We start from the raw sequence: 25,340 nt of genomic DNA, 5'->3' as shown, positions 1-25,340 counted from the left end.
TTGTTTTAAATTGTGTTTAAGAAATAAAATACATCTCTAAAGTTAAGCAAGTTTATAAAGTATAAAATAAATTAAAGTTCCGACTTCAAGCTTTAAAAAACACCAATCTTGATTTTTTGTAAGAATAACTTGACCTGCTTATGATCTAAGTACAAATACTTCTAAAAATTCAAAATTCAGTACAATACCTGAAAAATAAATTCATATAAATAAGTTAGTTTATTTGTATTTAATTACGGCTTGTAAAGGCAATATATACAGTCCAGGGTGACCATTCTACTTGAAAAAATCCAAAATTTGAAAATTTAAGGAAAAAATTCCTAAAATTTTAAACAAAATCATCTAAAGTCTTTGAGAAACCTAGGACATGAACAGTTTTGTTACTTAAAATAATGAAATTTTGATTACACATAGCATATAACTATTATTATATACAAAAAAGTCAGAGTTTTATTTACTATAAAAACTGGTATTACAGTATTTTTTTATATTATAAACTATTTAAAACACTTATATAGTAAATTTGATTTTCTTCTAATACTGAATATAAAACTTGTTTTTTAAAAAACCTAGAAGGAAGCCAGAAAATTTTAAAATAATTTAAAAAAAACAGTGGACTGGACACCCTGTAGTTCAAGACTACAATAGAATTTGCTACATAACTTTATAAAATCAGTCAAAACAGCAAATTATTTTTTTGGGAAACTTCACTTATATATGCCTCCACCTACAAACTTAAGTGATAATTTTGAGTTGTATGCTGTATAATGAAGTTAATAAAAAGCTCTCAAACAGTTTTTTATAAATCTTAGTATCCTGAAAATTTGAAAAAACGGTTTTAACCCTTTTTAAAATAGAATGGATGGCTTGTTCACTTTTTAATTTTTTTACTTAATGTATAAAACTTTTACTATAAAGGTTTAGAACCGTTTTAAGGGATTTTGTAACTCATTTTATAATCAACTTATAAATATTTATATTATGGTGCAGGGTTAATACTCCTTTAGATCCCTCAATCTAAATTAGGCTAATTCAAAAACTCAAAAACCTAGAAAGAATCAATTTCAAATAAGTCTAATAATTTTTGAGTTTGTAAATTAAAGAAAAAATAAGTGAAAATGTTTTAAATTAAATTACTTATTTTTGTAGCTAGCACTTATTGACTTTTATATAACTTTAGAAGTTAAACATCCTATAAGCAGTACAATATAGAATTATAGTTTTTAATTTTTAGAAATACAACTTCAAATAGTTTTAATTTGTCTAATTAAATAATAATAAATAGTTAAATAATAATAACATAAATTTTCCCAGTACTTTCTTTTTTCAACTGATGAACGATTCTCTGTATTAAACAATTTACACAGTTCCTCAAAGTTATCAATTAGAGTTGTGCCTCAAATTCTGTTTGTTAATTGAATAAAATTACCTTTTCACAAATTGGAAAAATTTAGTCATGGTCAATTTACAATCAATTTGACAAGTTGTAGCTGTTGAGTGTTTTTTAATTGCAATGTTTAACCTATTGAAAGAGTTGAATCACACTTCTATAAATAGTTTGTAGAAATTCTAAATAAGAATGCACTGTACATATTAAAATATTTCTATAAAGTATTTTTCTTTAACAAAAGCACTATAATAGGTCTACTTTAAGTTTACATATTTTTTTAGTCAATTATTCTTTTACAGTTGTCTTTTACATTGGCTTTTAAAGAAATTTTAACTTTTTCTTTAAAAGTTATGCAAGAATAGAAAACTTAGTTTTATGTATGGTATCTTAAAAAGTTGTAATTTAGCTTTAAAAATGATGATATTTATGTTTATACTAATACATAATGTAAATGATAATTAAGCAAAATTATTTTGGTGATGCTAGTTTAATAACTTTTTAAACAAGTAAAAAAGTTACTCAGCAACTGCTAACTCTAACATTTTTTTTTGTTTTTATCTTATTTTTCTTAAAATTTTAAAAGAAACTAACTGATCTAATTTTTTATTGCAGACTAATAATAAATTAAATGGCCCACACAGTTTTGAGTGACGCTGAGAAGTTCTTCATAGTAAACGGCATTGACAACGGTGAGTTCCGAATTGATGGCAGGAACCCTGAAGACTACAGAATTGTCCAATTGGAAACCGGCGTCCTTGTCAACACCAACGGCTCATCAAGGTTGCGCCTTGGCAACACAGAACTGTTGACTGGGGTCAAAGTTGAGCTGGGAACTCCCAAAACCAATAAACCCAATCAGGGCTGGGTGGAGTTCCACGTGGACTGCTCCCCTAACGCGGGCCTTGCCTTCCAGGGCAGGGGAGGCCAGGAACTCAGCAACGGTATATGCACTCACTTGGCCCGTTGCTACAACAACCACAGCGCCCTTGACCTGACCCAATTGTGCATTGTCCCTGGAAGGCACTGTTGGGTGGTCCATGTTGACGTCATAATGCTTGAGTACGGTGGCAACTTGTTTGATGCTTGCTCCATTGCAGTCAAAGCCGCTCTCCACAACATTGGAATTCCCAACGTCACGGCAACGGCGGGTGATGAGGGGGAGTACGAGATAAACCTCCCCGACGACCCACAAGATGTCATTAAGCTGAAGACCTCAAACTGCCCCGTGTTGGTCACCATCAGCAAGATAGGAAACCACCATGTGGTGGACGCCACTTTGGAGGAAGAGTTTTGCAGTCACGCTTCGTTGATCGTGGGGGTCACCAGCAAGGGGATGGTCACCGGGGTGAAGAAGAGGGGCCAGGGCAGCCTGTGCTTGGAGAGCGTCAACGAGATGCTGGAGACGGCCAAGAAAGTGGGCAAGAGGGTCAATCAGGGCTTCAGCAAGTTGATGAAGCTGGAGAAGGGAATGAGCAAGGACTTTGACAAAGTTGGGTACCTTTGAGTGAACAATGTGTTTTAGGATCATGTACAATGTATTTTTTATAAAGTTTGTTAAATTATTAAAAATGATTGATTTGTTTAATATAGATTTTATTGATTTGAGTGAACTGCATAGTTGTGGTATACTACTTAAGAACATAAACAATTTTTTTAAAGATAAAAAGATTTATACTAGTAGTTGCTAAAACATATACAATGTTTTTTTCAGGAAGATTGTAAGATTATCAAAAGTATTTTCTAAACATATTTTGTACATTACGTAACATGTAGTTAACTACTATACAATAATAAAAATGGAAAAATAGTCATATTAGAAATTTTACAAACTTTTTTTTTTTCTAATACTTCATTTGTACATTATTTTAGGTAATTGCATTGTAGGTTTATTTTTTTTTCCGATTTCCAACAGATTTCAACCTTGCTTCTTTTTTATATTTGTTTGGAAGCATGAGTATAACAGGAGACAATGAAGTAACGAGCAGCAACAGTGACGAAATAAACAACAGTGAGGGCATGGACAAAAATGAGGGCATTAGTCCTGAGAAGGAGGCGAAGTACAGGAAGATATTCGAGAGGCTGGACTTCGATTCAGACGGCAGGATTGGGGTGGAGGAGCTGAAGAAGTCTTTGAAGGAAAACGGAATCAGAGGAGGGTTTCCCGGACATGCTGAGGTGAATTTCGTTTAGATGTTTATTTGAAATATTGAGTTGTTTAAAAAAAAAAAATAAAATAAAAAATAAAAAACCAAATAAAAATGTTTAGTTGTTTTTTACATCTTATTGTTCAGAAATTTCTTTATTCAATGTTGAAAGTGTTCAATGTTGAGTTGTTTAAAAAAAAAAAAATTTACTTGTTATAACAGCGTTTCTGTTAAAGATGTTTATTCTTCAGTGGTCATGAGTTAGTTTTGATGCTTGTAAGTGAGAACGTACAAGAGCTCTTTATTTTTTGTATGTATCTCCTGTATGTATGATGAGGTTGTTTAAATTGAGTTATCATTATGAATATTTGTTTATTATAAACTGAGGTAATTCCAGTTATTTTACTTTAAATTGAGTTGGTTTTAATTGTTTTAAGTATTTCACATGTAATTGTTTTTCTTAGTTGTATTTCCTGAACATGCTGAGGTGTTTCTTAAACATAAATTTAACTTTAAGGTTATTTGTTTTAAAAGTTGTTTTAATTAGCTTGAACTAAAATAGTTTAAGTCTTAATTCCCGGCTGAGGCAATTTCAATAAAAATTTAGAACACTTTTGAAAATTTTAAATCCATATCTTCATGGTTATTTATACTTGACATCAATATATTTTTTTAATGTTAGTAAGTACTTGTTTGTTCTTTTAAAACTAATTTTTTGAAGTTGACTTTTTAAAAGTTTTAAATTTTTTTTTATTTAAAATGTTTAGAAAAAAAAAGTTTCTTCAACAAGTATACAGTAAATTTTAAACCTTTTCATTATCATTAAATATTTTATTACAAATTTGTGGACAATTTTTTAGTTCAAATGTTTATAGTTGTTTTGTAACTGATAAAACTTATAGTCTAACAAATGTATTTGTTAGTAAACTTTAATTAAAAAAAACTTAAATACCCAAGATATTTTTGCCATAAAAATATCTTATGTACATATAGTATAAAAAGAGCTAAAATGGAATAACGTTATGAACTGTTTTAAAACACTATTTGTCTTTTAATAGAAAAGCAAAAACTACCTAAAGTTTTAAACAGAAATATATCTTAGTTTATTAAAAAACATTTTTAAGCTAAAATATGCCATAAAAACATAGGAAGGATATGATGAAAATAATAGTAGTGTAACACATAATTTTTCATTTAAATTTACTAAAATTTTTACTAGAATAAGTGATTAAAAATTGTAAATTTGAAAACTATAAATCTTTTTAAATTAAATAATAAAAGATTTATTTATTTTCGTTTAGATATTTAATTTAAGTTTTGAAAAAAAAAAACTGTAACATTATTTATAATTTAAAAATTAAGCTTATGATAAAAGAAAGTATAAAGGCAAACTTTTTTTATCAAAAGGTTTTAACTTTAAATTATTTCCTAGAAACTTATTTTACAATTAAAACTTTTTTTTTTAAAACGTTTACACATTCATACAACTTTATGTTGTTTTTATCATACACAAACGAATACAAATAAGTTATTAACCAACCTACTGTTGGCATTAGCAACGTTGAAGTTCAAGTGCGTATATTAATAAAATCGAATAACACTTAATCAAACACTGCTGTTGTTGGAATTTCGAATAAGTTGAACAACAAAACCTGCATGAAATTTCAATATTTGTATATTTCATTAAACAACTCACTTTTTTTTGTTATTTTGTGTAACAACTAACATATATATTATAGGAAATAACAAAAGCGCAAAAAAAGTTTTATTTGGATACTAAAAATTTTTCATAATGAATGAAGTTTTAATTTTGATACGCTTAAGTGAACAATGAACCTCAAAGTTATGTTATATTTTGCAACAAAGAGCATGCATATTTCCAGGGAACAAAAACAGCAATCTCATCACACGCACGAAGTTTTAATTATAAGTGAATAACTGAGATAGAAATTTTATTTTTATCAATTTACAACATATCACATATTAGAGGGAATAATAACAGCAGGATGCTTTAGTTAACTTAAAATTTAACTTTAATTGACTTAAAGTATCTTTACATGAATCAACATATTTATTTCCAGGGAATTGCAACAGCAGAATACTGTAAATCATCTAATTTTTATTGTGTTTTTTTTATAATCGACATATATTTTTTCAAGGGAATAATAACAGCAAGATACTCTAAATCATGTATTTTTTTCATGTTTTTCAAACCAACATATACATATTACAGGGAATAATAAAAGCAGGATGCTGTAGTCGACTAAAAATTTTCATATTTTCTTGATCAATTAACAAATACATTCACAGAGAAGAAAATTTTCCTACAATTTCTTACAGTTTTTCCTAATAAATGAAATATAATACTCTAACATTTTAGTGACTTAATTTTTTTATTCGTTCATTTATTAAATATTTAACAGGGAATGATAATAACCGGAGACTTTTGTTGACTAGAAGTTTTCATGTTTTCTTGATCAATTAACAAATAAAATAACAGGGAATAATATGAGCAGAATACTGTAATTCATCTAATTTTTTAATTTTTTTTAAGTAACATATATGTTTACTTTTAAGTTTTGCAACAATTAACAAATACTTATTTTCCAGCGAATAATAACAGCTGAATACTGTAAATTATCTAATTTTTTGTCATAGCTTTTTAAAGATCAGCATATATATTTCCAGGGAATAGTAACAGTATGATACTTTGGTTGAATGTATTTTAAAAACAATTATCTTAAATTTTTTATTGTTTTGTTATTTATACATATATACAGGGAATAATAACAGCCGGTGACAAGGACAACGACGGAGCGATCGACGTTGAAGACTTCATGCAGTACCTGCACGAACACGAGCTTAAATTAAGGCTCATGTTCAAAAGATTCGACAGAAACGAAGACGGTTTGTAATTTTGAATTAAATAAAATTAAATAATAGATGCATTTTATAAAAAGTATTCTGACAAGGGTTTGTTTATCTCAATATTATTATCAATATCTGCACGAACACGAACTTAAGTTGAGATTCATGTTCAAGAGATTCGACAGAAACGAAGACGGTTTGTAATCTTGTTTTCAAATTAAACGAATTAATAAATGCATTTTATAAAAAGTATTCTGACAAGGGTTTGTTTATCTCAATATTATTATCAATATCTGCACGAACTTAAGTTGAGATTCATGTTCAAGAGATTCGACAGAAACGAAGACGGTTTGTAATCTTGTTTTCAAATTAAACGAATTAATAAATGCATTTTATAAAAAGTATTCTGACAAGGGTTTGTTTATCTTAATATTATTATCAATATCTGCACGAACACGAGTTGAAATTAAGACTCATGTTCAAAAGATTCGACAGAAACGAAGGCGGTACTTTGATTGTTTAAACAGAAGGGATTTAAACTTTTACAAATTTAATAACTGAGTTGTATAAGTATTCTGAAGACATTTGGTTTTAATTTGAGTTTGGTAAGATTTAGTTTAATCAGTATTATGAAGCTTTTTTAGGTGAAACTTAAAAAGTAAGTATAGTCTCATTAAATTTAAAATTTAAAGTATTACTTTTGCAGTTTTTGTTTAAAAACTTTGGGGTTTAAAGAAGGTTTATAGGCAGTGTTAGTTATAGAATTAGGTAGAGAGGTACCTTAAAAAATCTGTTCTTAAAAATAAAAACTTGTTAACTGCATGAACTGACTAACTTGGTTGCATTTGCTAGTAAGTAAAACTGGGTTGCATTAATTACAGATAATAATTAAAAAGTATAATTTAAAAAGGTGTTCTATGTTTTGAGGAGCTGAGTGCGGCGTTGGATTCAGTTGGGATACATTTGAAGGAAGACGAGGTGGAAAAAATATTAAACCAGTAAGTTGTTTAAAAATTTACTTTGTTCAGCATTGCAAGCAAGTTAGTTAGTTTTCAGAAATCTGATGAAGTTTTTATTTAAACTTCATTAAATTATATAACCTTGTGTTTTAAATAAACTTAATATTCTTTTCGATATTAAAAACTTAATACTAAAAAATATGTAACTTAAAGCTTGTGACTACCAGATAGACTGTATGATTTACTAATACGTATATAAACAAATTAACTTATTTTTGGTATACAGTATACTACCGCTTAAGTACGCACTTTTTTTGGTACGCATCACGCCTTAAGTACGCACTTATCCAGAAAGACAAAGTAAAGGATGTTATACTGAAACTTCTAAGAAATTCCAGTTTTTTTTGCCTAAATTTTCAATCATCAAGTTTTTCCAGATTATTTTATGCTTCCAGGTAGAATGGCCAACCTGCTGAGTTAGCCTGAGACTTTCACAACTTTCAAACTAGGGTGAGTAATCCTGGGTAGTCTAAGTGGCCTGAGATTGTACAAGTCCTGTTATTAAATGTTAAAAAAATAAATACTTATGTAGTGGTTGCAGAAAAGTAAAAAGAATAATGATATTTGAGCTGTAATGCTATAAAATGAATAAATCTAGATGACGAAGTTAAAAAAACCTACAAATACAAAATAGTTAAGTCATAATTTAATTTAAATGTACATACATTGATGTTTTAAAAATCTTTGGTAAACACAATGTAGTTTGGTACTTTCCCTCTAACAAAACTAAATGTAGCTTAATATTTTTTTTAACCATTGACTGACATTGACTTTCTATATTAAATGTATGTAATAATTATGTAGAAGCTTTTTATAGAAAAAATAAATCATTTTAAAATCTATTAAAAAATTTGCAAATTAGAATTATGTTTTAAATGTTATTTAAAATAAAAAGACTTGTTTATTTGGCTTAATTATTTGGTGGCTAGTTGTAAGAAAGAAAACAAACAACTAAATTTCATATTATTCAGGTGTCGTCAAAAAGTACGCACTACCCGTGCTAAGTACGCACTTTTTGGTCGGGTTCAATTTGCGTACTTAAGCGGTAGTGTACTGTATTTAGTTTATTAAAAGTTCATATAAAGATCAAGACTAAAAGTTAGACCTGGATGATTAAATAAACATTTTAAATAAATCCGTAATTGCAAAGCAAACTTGGATGAGTTATTAGCTGATATATCAGTAAATACATACTTGATTTTTAATATAAACATATATATATATATATATATATATATATACATATATTAGTTTAGACACAGACCTTGATGATTTAACATATTTTTTTAATATAAACAAATTTACAGTTTATATAAAGACAGAGATTGAAAGATAGACTTGGAAGAATTGCTAAATGAACATTTTAAATAAATGTTTCACATTTTAGACAAAGACAAAAAAATACTCATTTATATTTTTAATATACAGTTTAGACAAAGATAGAGACTGCAAGATAGATTTGGACGAATGGCTTGAAGTTCAACTTTTGTATCCGTCGGCATCGTTCAAAGAAATGGTTCGTTTCTGGAAGCATGAAAGTGTGAGTTCCTTGATGTGTACGCTATTATGTTTTATTTTACACTTTAACACTCATTATGATAATGTAAATACATGTTTGTATATATACATTTTTATCTACGCACTAACACTTACAATGAAAAAGTGTGAGTTCCTTGACGTGTATTATGTTTTATTTAACACTACACTCATTATGATAATGTAAATACATGTTTGTATATATACATTTTTATCTACACACTAACACTTACAATGAAAAAGTGTGAGTTCCTTGACGTGTATTATGTTTTATTTAACACTACACTCATTATGATAATGTAAATACATGTTTGTATATATACATTTTTATCTACACACTAACACTTACAATGAAAAAGTGTGAGTTCCTTGACGTGTACGCTATTATGTTTTATTTTACACTTTAACACTCATTATGATAATGTAAATACATGTTTGTATATATACATTTTTATCTACACACTAACACTTACAATGAAAAAGTGTGAGTTCCTTGACGTGTATTATGTTTTATTTAACACTACACTCATTATGATAATGTAAATACATGTTTGTATATATACATTTTTATCTACACACTAACACTTACAATGAAAAAGTGTGAGTTCCTTGACGTGTATTATGTTTTATTTAACACTACACTCATTATGATAATGTAAATACATGTTTGTATATATACATTTTTATCTACACACTAACACTTACAATGAAAAAGTGTGAGTTCCTTGATGTGTACGCTATTATGTTTTATTTTACACTTTAACACTCATTATGATAATGTAAATACATGTTTGTATATATACATTTTTATCTACACACTAACACTTACAATGAAAAAGTGTGAGTTCCTTGATGTGTACGCTATTATGTTTTATTTTACACTTTAACACTCATTATGATAATGTAAATACATGTTTGTATATATACATTTTTATCTACACACTAACACTTACAATGAAAAAGTGTGAGTTCCTTGACGTGTATTATGTTTTATTTAACACTACACTCATTATGATAATGTAAATACATGTTTGTATATATACATTTTTATCTACACACTAACACTTACAATGAAAAAGTGTGAGTTCCTTGATGTGTACGCTATTATGTTTTATTTAACAAAAACACTCATTATGATAATGTGAATACATGTTTGTATATATGCATTTTTACCTACACACTAACACTTACAATGAAAAAGCGTGAGTTCCTTGATGTGTACGCTATTATGTTTTATTTAACACTTTAACACTCATTACCATAATGTGAGTTGAAATACACATTTTTTATTTTACACTACACTTTAACACTCATTATGATAATGTGAGTTGAAATACATATTGTTTTACGTATTTGTATACACACTAACTATGGAAAACTGTGAGTTTGTTTTTGTTTGAACACCTATTAATGCTCCCTACTTGCTTAAATATAAGCTTACTTATGTTTTATTGAATTTGTTTTATTTAATACATAGCAATATATTTATCATTCTTTGTAAATAAGTGAGTTGTTAAACATTTTTGTATGTGAAAATATTTACTAATACTTATGTGAAAGTGTCAGATTGTTGATGTCGTATTTTAACACCTTTTATATTTAATATATGTATCACTAACACGTGTTTACTTTTTAACAGTTTGTTATAAGCGAACGTTACATTTTAAATGTTTGAAAGTGTCAAATGTCACGTGTTTGATATAAATATAGTTGTTAATCTGTAAATAGAAACTGTAAATTGCTTATCAGATAAGTGTAAGAACATTAAAATTTTATAAACGGAATTTTAAAACTATTTGCATATTTTATATGCAAGTGTTAAAATGTTAAATATATACAAAAAAAAACTAAAGCAATTTAAGGTGTTATAAATACATTTAACTTTTTTGAACGTGCTGTTTATGCCAGTGGTAAACAGTAGATTGTAATGTAATGTAACTTAAATGTAAACTTCTCTAATACAGTTACATTTTTCAATGATTGTGTAATTTTAAAAGCTATGTTAACAACTAAATTAGAATTATTTTTAGACATTTAAATCGGATAGATACCCTGCAAAACATGTAATTATCCACGTAATTGTTACTATAATTGTGACCTACAAAATATAAAAAAGATTTCAAGGGAGCACAAATTGATTAAAACCTGTTTCTATCATTTAAATCATAAAAAATGTAAGATTTTCTCATAGTTTGTGCACTCCTTATATTATTTTTATAACTTGTGAAGAATTTCCAACAACTAGAACATAATTCTAAACTCCCTGTATTTTTTCATTTCTTTGTTTAAATTTTTGTGTTTTTATTCGTGGACAACGCTGAATTAAATCTTTATCTTTAATACTCTACTTATTTTATAGTTTGTACATTATTCATGCTAATCTCAGTTTCAATAGCTGCTATGAGTTTATATGTTTGTATTTATAAGCTAGAAACGCTTTAATATAAGTGATATTAGTATTAATTTGTTTTTTTCTTATTTTATAATTAAAAAGTAGTATTAACTAAATGTAAAGACTTATTATTATTTGTTTAAAACAGATAAAGAAAACTAGAGCAAGAGTAAGATTGTTATATTTTTTGTTAATTTTTAGTTTTTATATAAAAAGTATAAGTTTGAAACGTTTAAACCAATCCATCAAAAATATTGATTTTCTGATTTTTATCTATTTTTTTTTAATAGAATTAGTCAGTGAATTATATTTCAGCAAGTTATATGTTTTTTATTTATCACAATACTTTTAACAAACTATTTTTTTTTCACAAATTTTTTTTTTTTTTAAATCAGAAGTATTGATTTAAGTTTTACTTACTGATAAACTTATCCTTTATTTTAAAAAATAAATATTAAACAACACTAGTTTTTAAACTTTTATAGTTTTAAAAATAAACTTATGGCATTTTTTAACGGTTAAACTGTATAAGATTACTATTTTTTTTTAAATGTTTTTATTCGTTTTTACTCCCTTAAAACTATAACATTATGTATGATTTCTGTATCACGTTTATTTTATAACCAGTTTTATTTATACATTAGAATTTAACTTTTAATTGGATAAGTGAATTCAATTTTATTGGTAAATGCCACACTACCAAGCCTATTTATACTTTTTATTCGCGAAACTATCTAAATTAATTTTGTATTATTTTTAACTATTCTCCATTAAATTATATTTTGTACTAAATAAATCTTATAAAAGCTATAGTTTTTTATTTTAAACAATGATTTTTTTTTTGGTTATACCCATTAAGGTTTTGGATCATCACACAAGTTTAAAAGTTGAGATTTTACCAGTTTTGGATAGGTAGCTTTTGATGAGTTATAAGGCTGATAATGCATAACAAAACATGTTTTTAATACTTTATTTTGACTTAGATTTAAAATGCAATGTTAGGAAAAGTTGCGAGGAAAAATATTTTTAAATATTTAACCTAAAAAGAATAATATTTATTTAAAATATAGATATATATATATATAATGATTACAGTTTTGAATTTTTCTATCCAAAAGGAAAATGTATTTGTTATACTTATCTAAAGTTAAATATCTAATGATATTTAGTTTGTAGTTTTTTGTTCAAGTTTTGTTTCTCCTTAACTATGAATTTTTTTTTAATGAACAGCTCTACAAAATTATATACCTTGATTAAGCTACATATAAAAGTTTTCAGATTGTTGGGCTCATAAAGTTTTATTAAGAATATCATTTGAATTCAAAGTAATATGCAAATATAAACACATGGCATTCTTATGTATTAAAAGGGGTGTTTTTATAACTTTTACGTTAGTTTTTTGTAAATTATTTTTTAAATTTTGTTTTTTGTGTTTGACTTGTACCATAAGTCTCTAAATTTCATTTAGAACAATTAATTTCCTTAAAACATTTATTTTTAATTGTTAATTATTTTATTGTTTTAAAGCTTTATATACGTTTATATAAGTTTTTTACACTGTCTAATGTCTAAACAAGTTTTGATTTGCATTAGTTACGTTTAGTTTTTTTGTAATCGAAATATTGTATAGCTTATAAGTTAAGTATTTAAAAAACTTTAGAACTAAAAACTTTAAAATTTTTTGTATAAAATATACAACACCTATTGTCTTCAACCTTCTAAAAAGCTGTGAACAATAAATTGATGGTAAATAAATTCTGTGCACACTAGACTATAAAAAACGCTTTTTTTTAAATATTTTATTTTTAAATTACGTGTTAAAGAGCATTTAATTTATGTTAAAGTTGTTTTTCTAATGAGAAAAAAAAGACAAAACAAACCTCATTTAAATAAAACCTTTTCTCTTTACTAATGTTGGTGTGCACAGTAAAATAGATTTTATACTCTGTAATGTAATCATGTGCACGCCATGAATATCGCTGTACACTATACTTCCAACTTGTTGTAAATACATTTAATGTAAAATTTATGTATTGTACTTTGTAAGGTTTTGTGTGTTATTTTCGTTATATTAGTTTCTAAAAATTATTCCAACAATATTTGAGTTGAAAAATTTCCCAAACCTTGCTTATAAAACTTGAAACGTCTGATAGTTTTCGTGTTCTTTTAGCGTGAAAATAATGTCCGGAAGTTCGGAATTAAATTTCTGTTAATTATGTAGGATACTCTTTTTATAACTTAAAAATACTTGTCAACACTTTTAACCTTGCATAAAATATTATTTCTTTACTTGAAAATGATGATATTGATATTAATAATAATAATATTATTATTCTTTTCAGTTTCTTGATTCGGGTGAGTCGTTGCTGGTTCCTGACGATTACAACGACGTCAAATTTTCAGAAACCTTCAAAAGACTTCTGTCTGGAGCCATGGCTGGAGCAGTGAGCAGAACCTGCACCGCCCCACTGGACAGACTGAAAGTCATGATGCAGGTTTTTGTTTTATTTATTTTATTTTATATAAATTTATTAATTAAAACTTGTACCATTTTATTAGACAGACTGAAAGTCATGATGCAGGTTTTTGTTTGTTTTATATTTATTTATTTGTATCAATCAATTAGAATTTGTATCATTGGGTAGATTGAAATTTATGATGCAAGTTTTTATAAATTATTGTTTTATTTTAATTATATATATATATAATATTTACCACAGATGTTTTTTTGTCAAAACTTTATTCCGACTAACGGCGTTTCACTGCTCTCAAATAAATTTAAGAACACATCTACGGAGTCTCAAAAAAGCTCTAAGAATAGTTTTATAATTTTTTTTGAGACTCCGTAGATCTGTTCTTAAATTTATTTGAGAGCAGTGAAACGCCGTTTGTCGGAATAAAGTTTTGACTCAAAAACATCTGTGGTAAATATTTCGATAAGCTTAGCTTATCAGGATCTCCAGGACTTAACGCCTTTTAACGTTACATCTTATATAATATTTATATATATTAATTAAGTAGGACGTGCACTGCTCCACTTGATTGATTGAAAATTGTTTTTTTTTCAATTGTTTTTTTATAGAATAAATATTTATAAATTCTCTTGAACAAATTTATATGGATTCTAAAATAAACTAAACATGGAGTGTACTTATATATTTTATAAATAACAACAAATGTACACAAACTACAAACTAGAACGGCATGGGAATAATTTTAATATTAAAAAAAATAGTCTGTAATAATGTCATAATTTGTATTTTTACAGGTACACTGTACAAGCAAAAATATAATAGTAATAATTTTCAATTTATATATTTATTTTATAGGTACATGCAACAAACAAGAACAAGATGGGAATAATTTCAACCTTCAAGTCAATATTGGACGAGGGCGGACCCAGGTCCTTTTGGAGGGGAAACGGGGTGAACGTTGTCAAGGTGATTAACTAATTTATTTAAACTTTTCACATAAGATTATTTTTATTTAATAATTATAAAGTTTCTTTATAGCTCAATATTGTTAAGGTAAATTGTTGAACTTATATAAAATATTTAGTGAGTAATGTAAATTCAAAGTTGAATGTGATCTTGTATTATGCTACCAGATAGCACCAGAGACGTCAATAAAATTCCTGGCTTATGAGAAAATGAAGGGAGTTATTCGAGAGAAGAGAAATGAAGAAACTTGCCCCACTCACAGGTAAGTTAAAAATAATAATTATGTTAACCTAAAAATCTTAAACATAAACATGCCTTACTGACATTTAATTTGAATAAATTAACAAATTAAAAGATTTAAAGAATAATATTCTCACAGGTTAGTCAAATAAGTATAAGATATAAACAATTTTTTAATTTCTCACTCATAAGTTAAAGAAAAATAAATTTAATATTTTTATTTATTTCACTCACAGGTGAGTGAAAAAAATAAAATAAAATGATCACTATAATAAACTTGTCACATAAATGTGTTTTACAGGTAAGTTAAAATGATGAGTTGATATTATATGTTTTGATTTTTAGAAAACAAATGAAAAAATCTCAACTACTAGAGGAGAAATAGTATATTTATTCTTTCAAGAGTTTATTATGCATTAATGTTAAATATTTATGTATAACACTTACAGGAAAAAAAAAAGTTTAAAATAAAATATAAGGTTTTCCACTCATAAGCTGTTACAAAACAAATAAATATTTTCAAATTTTTTCTCACATTCACAAGTACATACAAACAAATATATTTTCATGATGCATAAAATTTTAAAATTTTCTTCACTCAGATTCATATAAAAAATGAATACTTATGTAATATAATATTTAATTGTTTTTTTTTCACTCAGATTCATATAAAAAAAAAACATTTTCATTTTATTATTATTATTTAAACATTATCTTCCCACAAGATCATACAAATAATTATTTTATATATTAATTTTAATTTTTAAAATGTTTTCATCTGATAGGTTCCTAGCTGGAGCATGCGCCGGTGCGATTTCACAAACTGTAGTCTACCCTCTTGAAGTTAGTTAAGTTGTATTTATTAATAATAATAAATAAATTTTATAAGGTAATAGGGTATGTGTAAAGACAATTTCACAAACTGTAGTCTACCCTCTTGAAGTTAGTAAAATTATATTTATATGTACTAATTAGTTAATTATTTAGTAGTTTTACATATTGATCAATTAACATGGTTAAACAATTTCACAAACTGTAGTCTACCCTCTTGAAGTTAGTTAAAGTATATTTATGAATAGTTTAGTTTGTTTAAAAGTTAACAGTAAAATATTGATAAAACAGTGTGATTATGTATAAATAAAATTTCACAAACAGCACTATACCCGCTCGAACTTAGTACATAAATAATGTAATATATATGAGCTAAGTTAATTAAATAAGTCTAACCGCTTGAAGTATTGCAACATGCAATTTGTAAGTCAACTGAGGTTGGCTAATTATTATAATATTTTGGAGAAATCTACATCGGGCGTTATTTGAAACACTCTTATTTTTTACAGTTATTTATTTGCATGCGAGTTAAAAGTGTTGAAGAAAAAGTCAGGTTTGGTAAATAGATCAAGACTAGTTTGAATGTTGCTCTTTTTTTTTTTGCAAAGTATTAATTTTATGAAAAAAAAAGGTTAATTTATGTAAAATCGAACAAAAGCTTAGTTTATAAAAAATAGTTGAAATCACTCTGAAGTTCATACTGACGTGATAAATTTTAACCACAAATAGTAGCTTACTTTTTATTTAAATAATTGTAACAATAATTTTATCGAATGCTAAAAAAAAAAAATCGAACAAACAATTTAAAAGCTGACTGAGTCTGGCTAACCGAGGTCTATCTTGAGTTCAGGCGCTATTCAGAAAAGAAGAATAGTGATCAATATAATTATTATTAAAAGTATTGAAAAAATTCAGCCTTGCGACTAACTCAGACTGGTTAAGTTTAGTAAACAGATCTAGATATTTCGAATTTTTCTTTTCTATGTACTAGTTTTTTTTTTTATTTTCGATTACTGCTTTAGCATTCAGCTATGTTTAATTTGTACCGATTTAATTTATCAAGTTGGTTACTTTTTTTGCCTAGTAGAAAATATAGTAAGTTTGAATGGATTGCATGAAAATTTGAATAACAAAAGTGCAAACTTTTTGAATTAAATATTTCTAGGAGCCATATTAAAAAAAAAAAAAATATTCTACCAGAAAGGCTAATTAGTAAAGACTGTGATGTAACATTGAAATACATCAGTTGAAGATAATTCACAATCATTCAAATTTGTCCGAATTTTAAACTTTGGGTTTTAAATCTTCAGAACTAAAACCCGTTTAAAAGTTAATTCTCAAATTACCATAAAGAGTAGCAAGTGATACTTCGCTGAATGTCTAACTTCCAGTTAAAAATAAATCATCAGTCAATTTATCAACTACACATGTTGAAAAAATATGGTTCTAATAAATAAGGTTAAAAATATGAACAGTTGCTTAAACGAAATTTTAAAGTATCAACAGACAATTAAATCTTAATTCTAGTTTCTGACATTAGCAAGATATGCAAATAATGAATTTAAATAGCGCACATTGCCAGTTTTAAATAAAGTAAATGGTAATTAATATAAATTTAGTACTAAAGTGTAATTGACAATTAAGGTTCACTTAAATATATAGACCAAGGTCATAAGTTGCACCTAACTGTTTTTACTCTGTACTTGAATTAGATGGGCTAATAAAAAATAAAAGTTAAAGTAGTTTTTGTTGCTGAGACTAATAAGTTATAAGAATGACGGTAGTATAGTGGATAAGCGTTGAAAGTTTATATGGGTTTGTTTGTTTTTTAGTGTGTTTAAAAATTTTGTTTTAATTTTTTAAAGTTGCCACACTAAAAATTTCGTACGTACATGAAATTTTATTGTTTTTGAAACAAGTTAGTAGTATTTCATAGTTATTTTAGCTTAGTTTTTGTTATATATATTTTTTAGATATAATAAACGTATAAATAAACATAATGATATATTATTAGTGTCGCCAAAATTTTATCCTAGTTTTTGAACTTTGTATTTTAAATAATTTTACTAAAAATTAAACACTTGTTTTTAGTTTGTTGTTAAAAATTTGAAGTACTGATATAAATTTTAAGCAATGGTTTGATCTTGAATATATATTACATATTTGTATTCTAAATCAAGCTTTTAATCTAAGCTTTATTTTTTAGTGCACTTGTAAAAAAGTGTTTTGTTAGCTAATTTTTAAGTTTTTTACGAAGTTAATTAATAGGTTAGTATTTAATTTAGTTATACTTATTTTCTAAAACACTTGAAAAAAAAAACAAAAATAAATAAACTTTTCCTAACAGCAAATTTTAACCGGATATCCCTAACATTACGTATTTGAAATTAATATTAAAGTATTTTTTGTTTATTCTAAATTTTTAATGATCTTTGGATTATTTTTTTAAAATTTAGCAGTTAAATACAAGATAAGATTTTAAAACTACGAGTAGATAACCGTCTGTAAACTTCAATTTATAGAAATCTAACTATACTGAGAAAAATTATTAAAATAAAAAAAAAAATAATTTTCTTAAAATACTAGTTTTTCTTAGTATAACAGTAAAAAAAACGTATAAACAACACTTTATTAAAAGTTTATAAAACTTTTATGTTAAACATAAATCCATAAAGTTTAATTTTGCGCAGATCATTTGCTCTTTAAAATATTAATAACATAAACCCGGTTAAATAATATAATAAAATATATAATCCTAACTTCTTACATTTGAATACTTTATTATTGTCCTCAGTCCAAATCCACTTAACTTAGTTATATTTCTCACAATTTATTCATTTGCTTAATGACACCAGGGAAAACTATTGCATAATATTTCTCCTATTAACATTCAAGTATTTCATCTTTGTTTTTAGCTGTGTTTGTTTTATGTTATTTGCTTAGTTAACACAATAAAATACCTTTCACTTTTACCTATATTTAGTAAAAGTTTTTAAATATTTTTTGTTTTGATTTTCGAATAAGTTTTTGATTTTAAAACATGTAACATTGATATTTGGTGTTAAAAGCAAAAAAAGATAATAATTTTTTCCTGATTGGTTTATGTACGCTGTATGAGTTCGGTTTGATTAAAAAACAATATTTAAAACAAGTAGATTTCTGTGATTAAATTGACTTGTTGCTTTATTGTTGTTTTGGTTTAAAAAAGGCAAGTCCTCAAACTGATAAGTGGCATAAAGTTTTGATTAATCAAATTCATTCAAATGTAAATCAAGTAGCAAATATCTCAATGTATTTTCTTGCAGCATGTTTATTTTACAACAATAAAATCAACGGGTGCCATCAATAAGAAGTTTAAAACAGGATATTAAATGTACTTATTAAAATTGAACCCAAGAAAAAAAATTACTTATTAATGACAAAGTAATTACTAATATATGAGCACAATGTTACAAATGTTAATTTTATTTAACAGGTATACATTAAATACTAGGTCATCTATTAGATAACGTTTAGTAATAGACAAACAGAACATGTTTAGCACGTTTCAAACAAAATAAGCAGGTAGTAAAAAAAATAAAAATAAAAATTAAAACAATAAAATAAGCAGGCTTGTTTATACTATACTTCAAAAAAAAATTTTGTAGTAGTCAATATAACAGGTTGTAAAAACTTGTTTAGCAATAAAGATCCATTATATGAACTAAATGAAATTGTACAAAAATAATATTACCGTATAAAATGTTTACTTATGTTGTAAGTATCAATTGATTTATTACTGCAGTAATTTCAGTATTACAGTGTACACCTGTAGTAATTAACACGACGTACTGAGTTCAAAATACTTAATACTTTCTAGGCAGTGAAACCCCGATTAGCAGTCCTTAAAACAGGCCAGTACTCCTGAAATTTTCAATATTTATGTATGAAATTTAATAAGTATAAATAAAAGTTGATAATCAACAGGTAGCGAAAACCAGGCTAGCGATCCGCAAGACGGGCCAGTACACCTGTAATATTCCACATATTTGTACATAATTTAACATTTCGCAGGTAGTAAAAACGAGACTAGCGATCCGCAAGACGGGCCAGTACACGGGCGTGTTCGACTGCATCCACAAGCTGCTGGTGAACGAGGGACCCAGGTGCTTTTTTAAGGGTTACGTTCCGAACCTCGTCGGAATAATTCCCTACGCCGGCATCGACCTGTGCGTTTACGAGGTAAAGAGTGTTTTGATTATGTTATAAAAAATTGGAAATTAAATGACAGCATTTATTATATTTATATAAAAAAAATTAATATTATAAATATTTCAAATTAAATAACAGCATTTTTTATATTTATATTGTTTATGATGTACTGCTATCCCGTAAATAAATTACAAGTTTAATGAGTTATGTGTCAAAAATGTTTGTATTTCTCATATAATGAATTACTCTTTAACTTTTAGGTAAGTTTTTTTTTTACAGGATTTTAAGTTCATTTTTTTAAGTTGCGATATTTATGTGAAACTTGAAATAATTTTTCTGGCGATGGATTGAAGCGTTTGCACAACAAAATTATAGTTATGTTGAAGGTTGAATGCAGCTTTTTATACTGTTCACTCTTTTTTTTTTAAACAGTTTTTTTTCCGGTGCATAACTTATTTAAAATATATAACAGAATACATTTCATTTTCTTTAAATTTATTTTAGTACTTTCGTAGTAAGGCTCATCAGAAATAGTTTCTTACTGAATTAGAATGAATACAAATTGAAATAAAATCATACCATTTTATTAGTATACCAAATTTATTTAGCATTAGCAGTTATTTAATTTTTAGCATTTGATTATTACGTCATTTTATATCTTAAAACGTTAAACTTCAGTATGATTTTATTTCTCTTTGTCTTTTCAAATTTTTTTTTTTTCTGTTCTTTTACTGTACTTGTTGTATACCAGGGTTTTCCAAAACTTTTTTCAAATGGCCCCTTTGAAATGAAAAAAGCTATGGCCTCTTCAACAATATTACTCAAAAAAACTACTATTAGAAAGACCTATAACCTTTTTTTCTTTACTCTTCATCAGCAACTCCAGAATAACTAGTGTAAGTTTTAAATTGTGACCTCGTGGCCCCCTTGTGGCTCCTTTACTGCTTATGGCCCCCTGGATATCTGTCACTTGGCCCACTTTGGGAAACCCTGGTGTATACTGTAGTCTACACTTGTTTGAATTACGTTTTTGTTAGCTTTTTATGAAAAAAAAACTTAAAAAAAAAAGAAAAGTTTTAAATATTGCAGACTATTCAGATATGATTTTTTATTGCAAAACTTTTTTTTTTGAGTAATAATTTTACAAAAAAAAAGCTTAAGACTAATAGATTAAGATAGAATTAAGTTTTCATATATTTCCTTCTAAATTATTCTAATCACTGACACAAAAATAAAACTTAACACCAACTGAATGGTAAGAAGAAAACACATTCGCTAAAATATATCAACTTATAAATAGAATAAACATATTAATTTAACTATTTTTTGATTAGCAGTTTAACAGACCTTATAAAAGAATTAAAGCTAACATTATTAATAATTTAAGTATAAGTAAAATTTTTGACGTAATTAAAATGATCGATCACAATAAATCGATATGAAAAACCATTTTTTTTTACTTGATGTCTTAAGTATTTGTGAGCCAAGTTTAACTTTTACTAAACTTTAAAACGTTTCTAAAATTTAATAAAATAATTTTCAGTCCAACTTGAAACAGCTGTTTCTATATAGTAATTAAATTAAATTGTTAAACATTTTAATATAATCAGTAAAATTTTATATTGTTTGGCAGTTACGTTTCAAATATTAAAAACTCCCAAGTAAAAGCTCATTAAGTAGTGGAATTACAAAACATATATATTTTAAAATTTTCAAAGTTTTTGAAACATTTCAAACAGACTTTCAAGAACCAGTATTTGATGATAAATATGCATAATGATTAAAATAATAATAATAAAATAAGATATTATTTAAATTATTATTTCAAACAGACGTTCAAGAACCAGTATTTAAAGAGGTACGGAAACAGCAAGGAACCGGGGACTCCCCTGATAATATTTTCTGGGTGCCTGTCCACCACTTGCGGGCAGTTTGCCAGTTACCCGTTTGCACTAGTCAGGACCAAGATGCAAGCTCAAGGTTTAGCTTCAATATTTATATTGAAAAAAAACTACTGGTAGATACATGTTAAGACATGTAGGACTAAAATACATGTTTAAAGTTTTGATAATAATTTAGTAGTATTGTTTATTTTAAAAGTTACCTGTTTGCATTGGTGAGAACTAAAATGCAAGCTCAAGGTTAATTATTTTGACTTTGTCTAATATTTTAACTTAAAACTTGAGTTCAAAAATGAACTTGGTTTTGTTTCAGCTAGATCAACATACTTGAAATGAGCACCTTCTATCAAGTTTGTTAAAATTTATGATAAATATATCAACTTGATTTTTTTTCAGTCAAAAAGAACGACGCCCACAAGTTAGGAATGTTCTCAATGCTTGGCACAATAGCCAGGACCGAAGGACTTTTTGGGTTGTACCGAGGCCTCGGCCCTAACATTATGAAGGTTTGTAAAGGATCTAACAGCATGTTATTTAATTAATTTTAATAAGATTGTTATAAAGGTTGTTTTAAAAAAGTTTAAAATTTAAATTGATATTTATTTGTTTTAAAAGCATTCATAGTTATCTTATAGACGAAAATGGAGAAATTCAAACACCTATACAAAGGGTCCTAATAGAATGGTTGACTGTTTGTATTTATCACTGTATTAGTTAATTTACTTTGTTTAAGTTGCTTTAAAAATTTAGGCACATGTATTTTATACAGAAACAGTTTGTGAAAAATAAAAATAATCTTTTTTTAAAAGTTTAAAAGTTTATGAGCATGGTATTTGTAAAAATGTGTATAAAAAATAAATAAGATTAGCACAGTGATTTTATACTTCAAAATTTAAATAGACCCTTTTTTTAGTTTTCTTTCAGTTAGTCTGAAAAAAAATTAAGCATATTAAAATTTAAGTTTTTTGTTGAACTTGTACTTTTACCTGTTGCCACTAGGAAAAACTTTTTACAATTGTAGATTTTTTTTTGTAAATAATTGATGTGAGTTTTACAGCAACAAATTTTTTGAGGTTTTAACGCCAGTGCAAAAAACTGATTTAGTAAAAACTTAGTTTATGTGAGTTTTGTAATGTAGAGTGTTTTATTTATGTTCTTAATATACTTTGTATGATTTATTTTGAACTTTAAATAATTAAACTTTTTAAATTGCTAGATGGATGATATGTTATTAAAATAAAGTAAAAATTAAGCTTCTCTGTAGCTTACAGGGTAAAATAATTTTAAAGAAATAATTTAAAGCGATGAAAAATAAGATTTTGTTTACATAATTTCAATGAGTAAAATGGAAATAAAGTATTTTATTAACTTCAATATTAATGTGCAAATTTATACGTTTAAAGTAAACGTAACTTATATTTTTATTTAAATAATCTAATAAATAAATAATTTTCAGGTTATTCCAGCGGTCAGTATTAGTTACGTTGTTTATGAAAAAATGAGGATAAAACTTGGTGTATACAGCTGAAAAGTTTAATTGTTAGTTTACATATTTGTGTTAGCACTCAAATGTTTACTTTTTCATAATTTAACTTGATCATCATATTATTATTTTTTAATACTTTTAGTTACTAAGGATGAATATCTGTATATTTTTTTGTTTTTTTTTTTTGTAAATTTGCTATTTGAAAAAATTAGCTTCTGAAATAAAACTATCAAAAGTTTACTTTAAATATGATTAATATTTTTCCATAGTTTAGTAAATTTATTAGAATTTTTTTATTATAAAGCTATTTTAATTCATTTTTTTTTACCTTAAAAACTAAATAGTAAACTTAGTTAATTGCTTTAACTTTGTAACCCACAAACTTATATTATTTGTATTGTTAACTTTAATTTGTATGAAACTTTTTTTTTTTAGGAATATTTTGGGTGGAACATTTAGGAAAAAGAGTCTTCCATTTTTTGCACATCAAAAAACAAGTTATTCCCATAGGCAAAATTACTTAGTGTTTATTTATTTTGTATTAATTTATTTACAATGCAATCTATCTAGGCTATTTATGACTTTTGTGTTGGTATGTTATTGTGTGTTTTAGTAAATTTGAAAATTTTAAAGAGTTTTATATAAGTTTTAAACAATATAAGCCTTTATTATAATTTCATACGAAAACAGAGACTAATTTTAAATAAATTAAAACTTGAAACACACAAATTTTTATTCATCAACAATTAAAGCACAAATTTGAAGTATTTTATAACTGGTTATTTTTTTCTAATTTAATCAACTTTTATTGTGTTTTAGAGTAATTTCAACATATTGTTTATTAAGAACTATAAATGACTTCAAATGAAAACATTCTTGAAACTACTCAAAGTATTTATTTCAAAAGCCTTAGTCATTTTTTTTTGTTTATGACACGTTTTTAACTGCCTTATCATCAATAAAGTAAACTACCGACTGGATCTCAGTAGATAAAACGAAATAAATAACAAGTTTTAGTAAAAACTTTCATAATTATTTGAAAAAACTTATGCTTTAAGAAAAATAAATAATTTCTACAATTCACAAGTTAACAGTTTTTATTTTTCAAGTGTTTATTTAAATACTGATATAAATAAACAGAGTATAGCGAAAGGTGTTTACATGACTTTATGTACCAATTAATTGCTAATAACAAAACTTTTTTCATTTAAACGGTTTATTGAGCAATGCTTTCAAAATTTAACTAATTCGAAAAAAGTATTCAAGAACATACTGAAAACTTGCTCACAGAGCATCTTCTGTTTTAATAATCAAGTATTTAAACAAATAGATGGACTATCTATGGGATCGCCTTTGGCCCCCCTTTTGGCCAATTGGTTCGTTAGCAAATTAGAAACAGGTCTTCTAAATGAAATTCAACCTAAAATGTACACGAGATATGTGGACGACATTTTTACTATCTTTTCAAACGAAGAAATGGCAAATGAATTCAATCAAAAATTAAATACTCTACATCAAGATCTTTTTTTCACAATGGAAACATGTACATCAGGTAAACTTCCTTTTCTTGACATAAGTGTTAAGCTGGAAGAGAACAAATTTACTACCTCAATTTACAAGAAACCATCAAACACAGATGTTCTATTAAACTTTCACTCTTGTACCCCGAAGTCATGGAAGAAAAACTTGGTTAGACAATTGTTCATCAGAAACAAAAGATTAGTGTCAGAAGAACTACAGAACATAGAAACAAACAGAATAAAGAATCTTCTTTTGAGAAACGGTTATCCGATTAACTTCATAAACAATGAAATAGAAAAACTTCAAAAATTAGAAGATAAGCAACAAATTCCTAAACAACAGTATCTAACAGTTCCTTATATAAAAAAGGTTTCAGAAAAA

At 26.1% G+C, this 25,340-nt stretch overlaps 2 protein-coding genes across 3 annotated transcripts; both read left to right on the top strand.

Annotated features, from left to right (window-relative positions):
- Positions 1-2,008: 2,008 nt before the first annotated feature.
- On the top strand, positions 2,009-3,303 carry LOC145844424 (exosome complex component RRP42-like). The gene has a single exon (XM_082951824.1). It carries the CDS (start codon positions 2,019-2,021, stop codon positions 2,892-2,894), a length of 876 nt encoding a protein of 291 aa, XP_082807950.1. The 5' UTR covers positions 2,009-2,018; the 3' UTR covers positions 2,895-3,303.
- Positions 3,252-24,341, top strand: LOC145844423 (mitochondrial adenyl nucleotide antiporter SLC25A25-like). Of its 2 annotated transcripts, none has more exons than XM_082951823.1 (13): positions 3,252-3,565; positions 6,315-6,441; positions 7,313-7,400; positions 8,850-8,937; positions 13,692-13,844; positions 14,679-14,789; positions 14,957-15,051; positions 15,815-15,872; positions 19,914-20,081; positions 21,884-22,031; positions 22,349-22,458; positions 23,409-23,491; positions 23,874-24,341. In XM_082951823.1, the coding sequence occupies exons 1-12, from the start codon at positions 3,341-3,343 to the stop codon at positions 23,478-23,480; spliced, it is 1,443 nt and encodes a 480-aa protein (XP_082807949.1). In that variant the 5' UTR covers positions 3,252-3,340; the 3' UTR covers positions 23,481-23,491; positions 23,874-24,341. The 2 variants fall into 2 exon arrangements, with proteins under 2 accessions (XP_082807949.1, XP_082807948.1); XM_082951822.1 differs by having other exon boundaries at positions 8,850-8,961.
- Positions 24,342-25,340: the final 999 nt, after the last annotated feature.

The sequence above is a fragment of the Thalia democratica genome, chromosome 9 (genome assembly GCF_965202585.1).
Source record: "Thalia democratica chromosome 9, ktThaDemo2.hap1.1, whole genome shotgun sequence".
Classification (NCBI taxonomy): Eukaryota; Metazoa; Chordata; class Thaliacea; order Salpida; family Salpidae; genus Thalia; species Thalia democratica.
The sequence above is the reverse complement of the archived record's forward strand: the minus strand, read 5'-3'. Positions and strand labels throughout refer to the sequence as shown.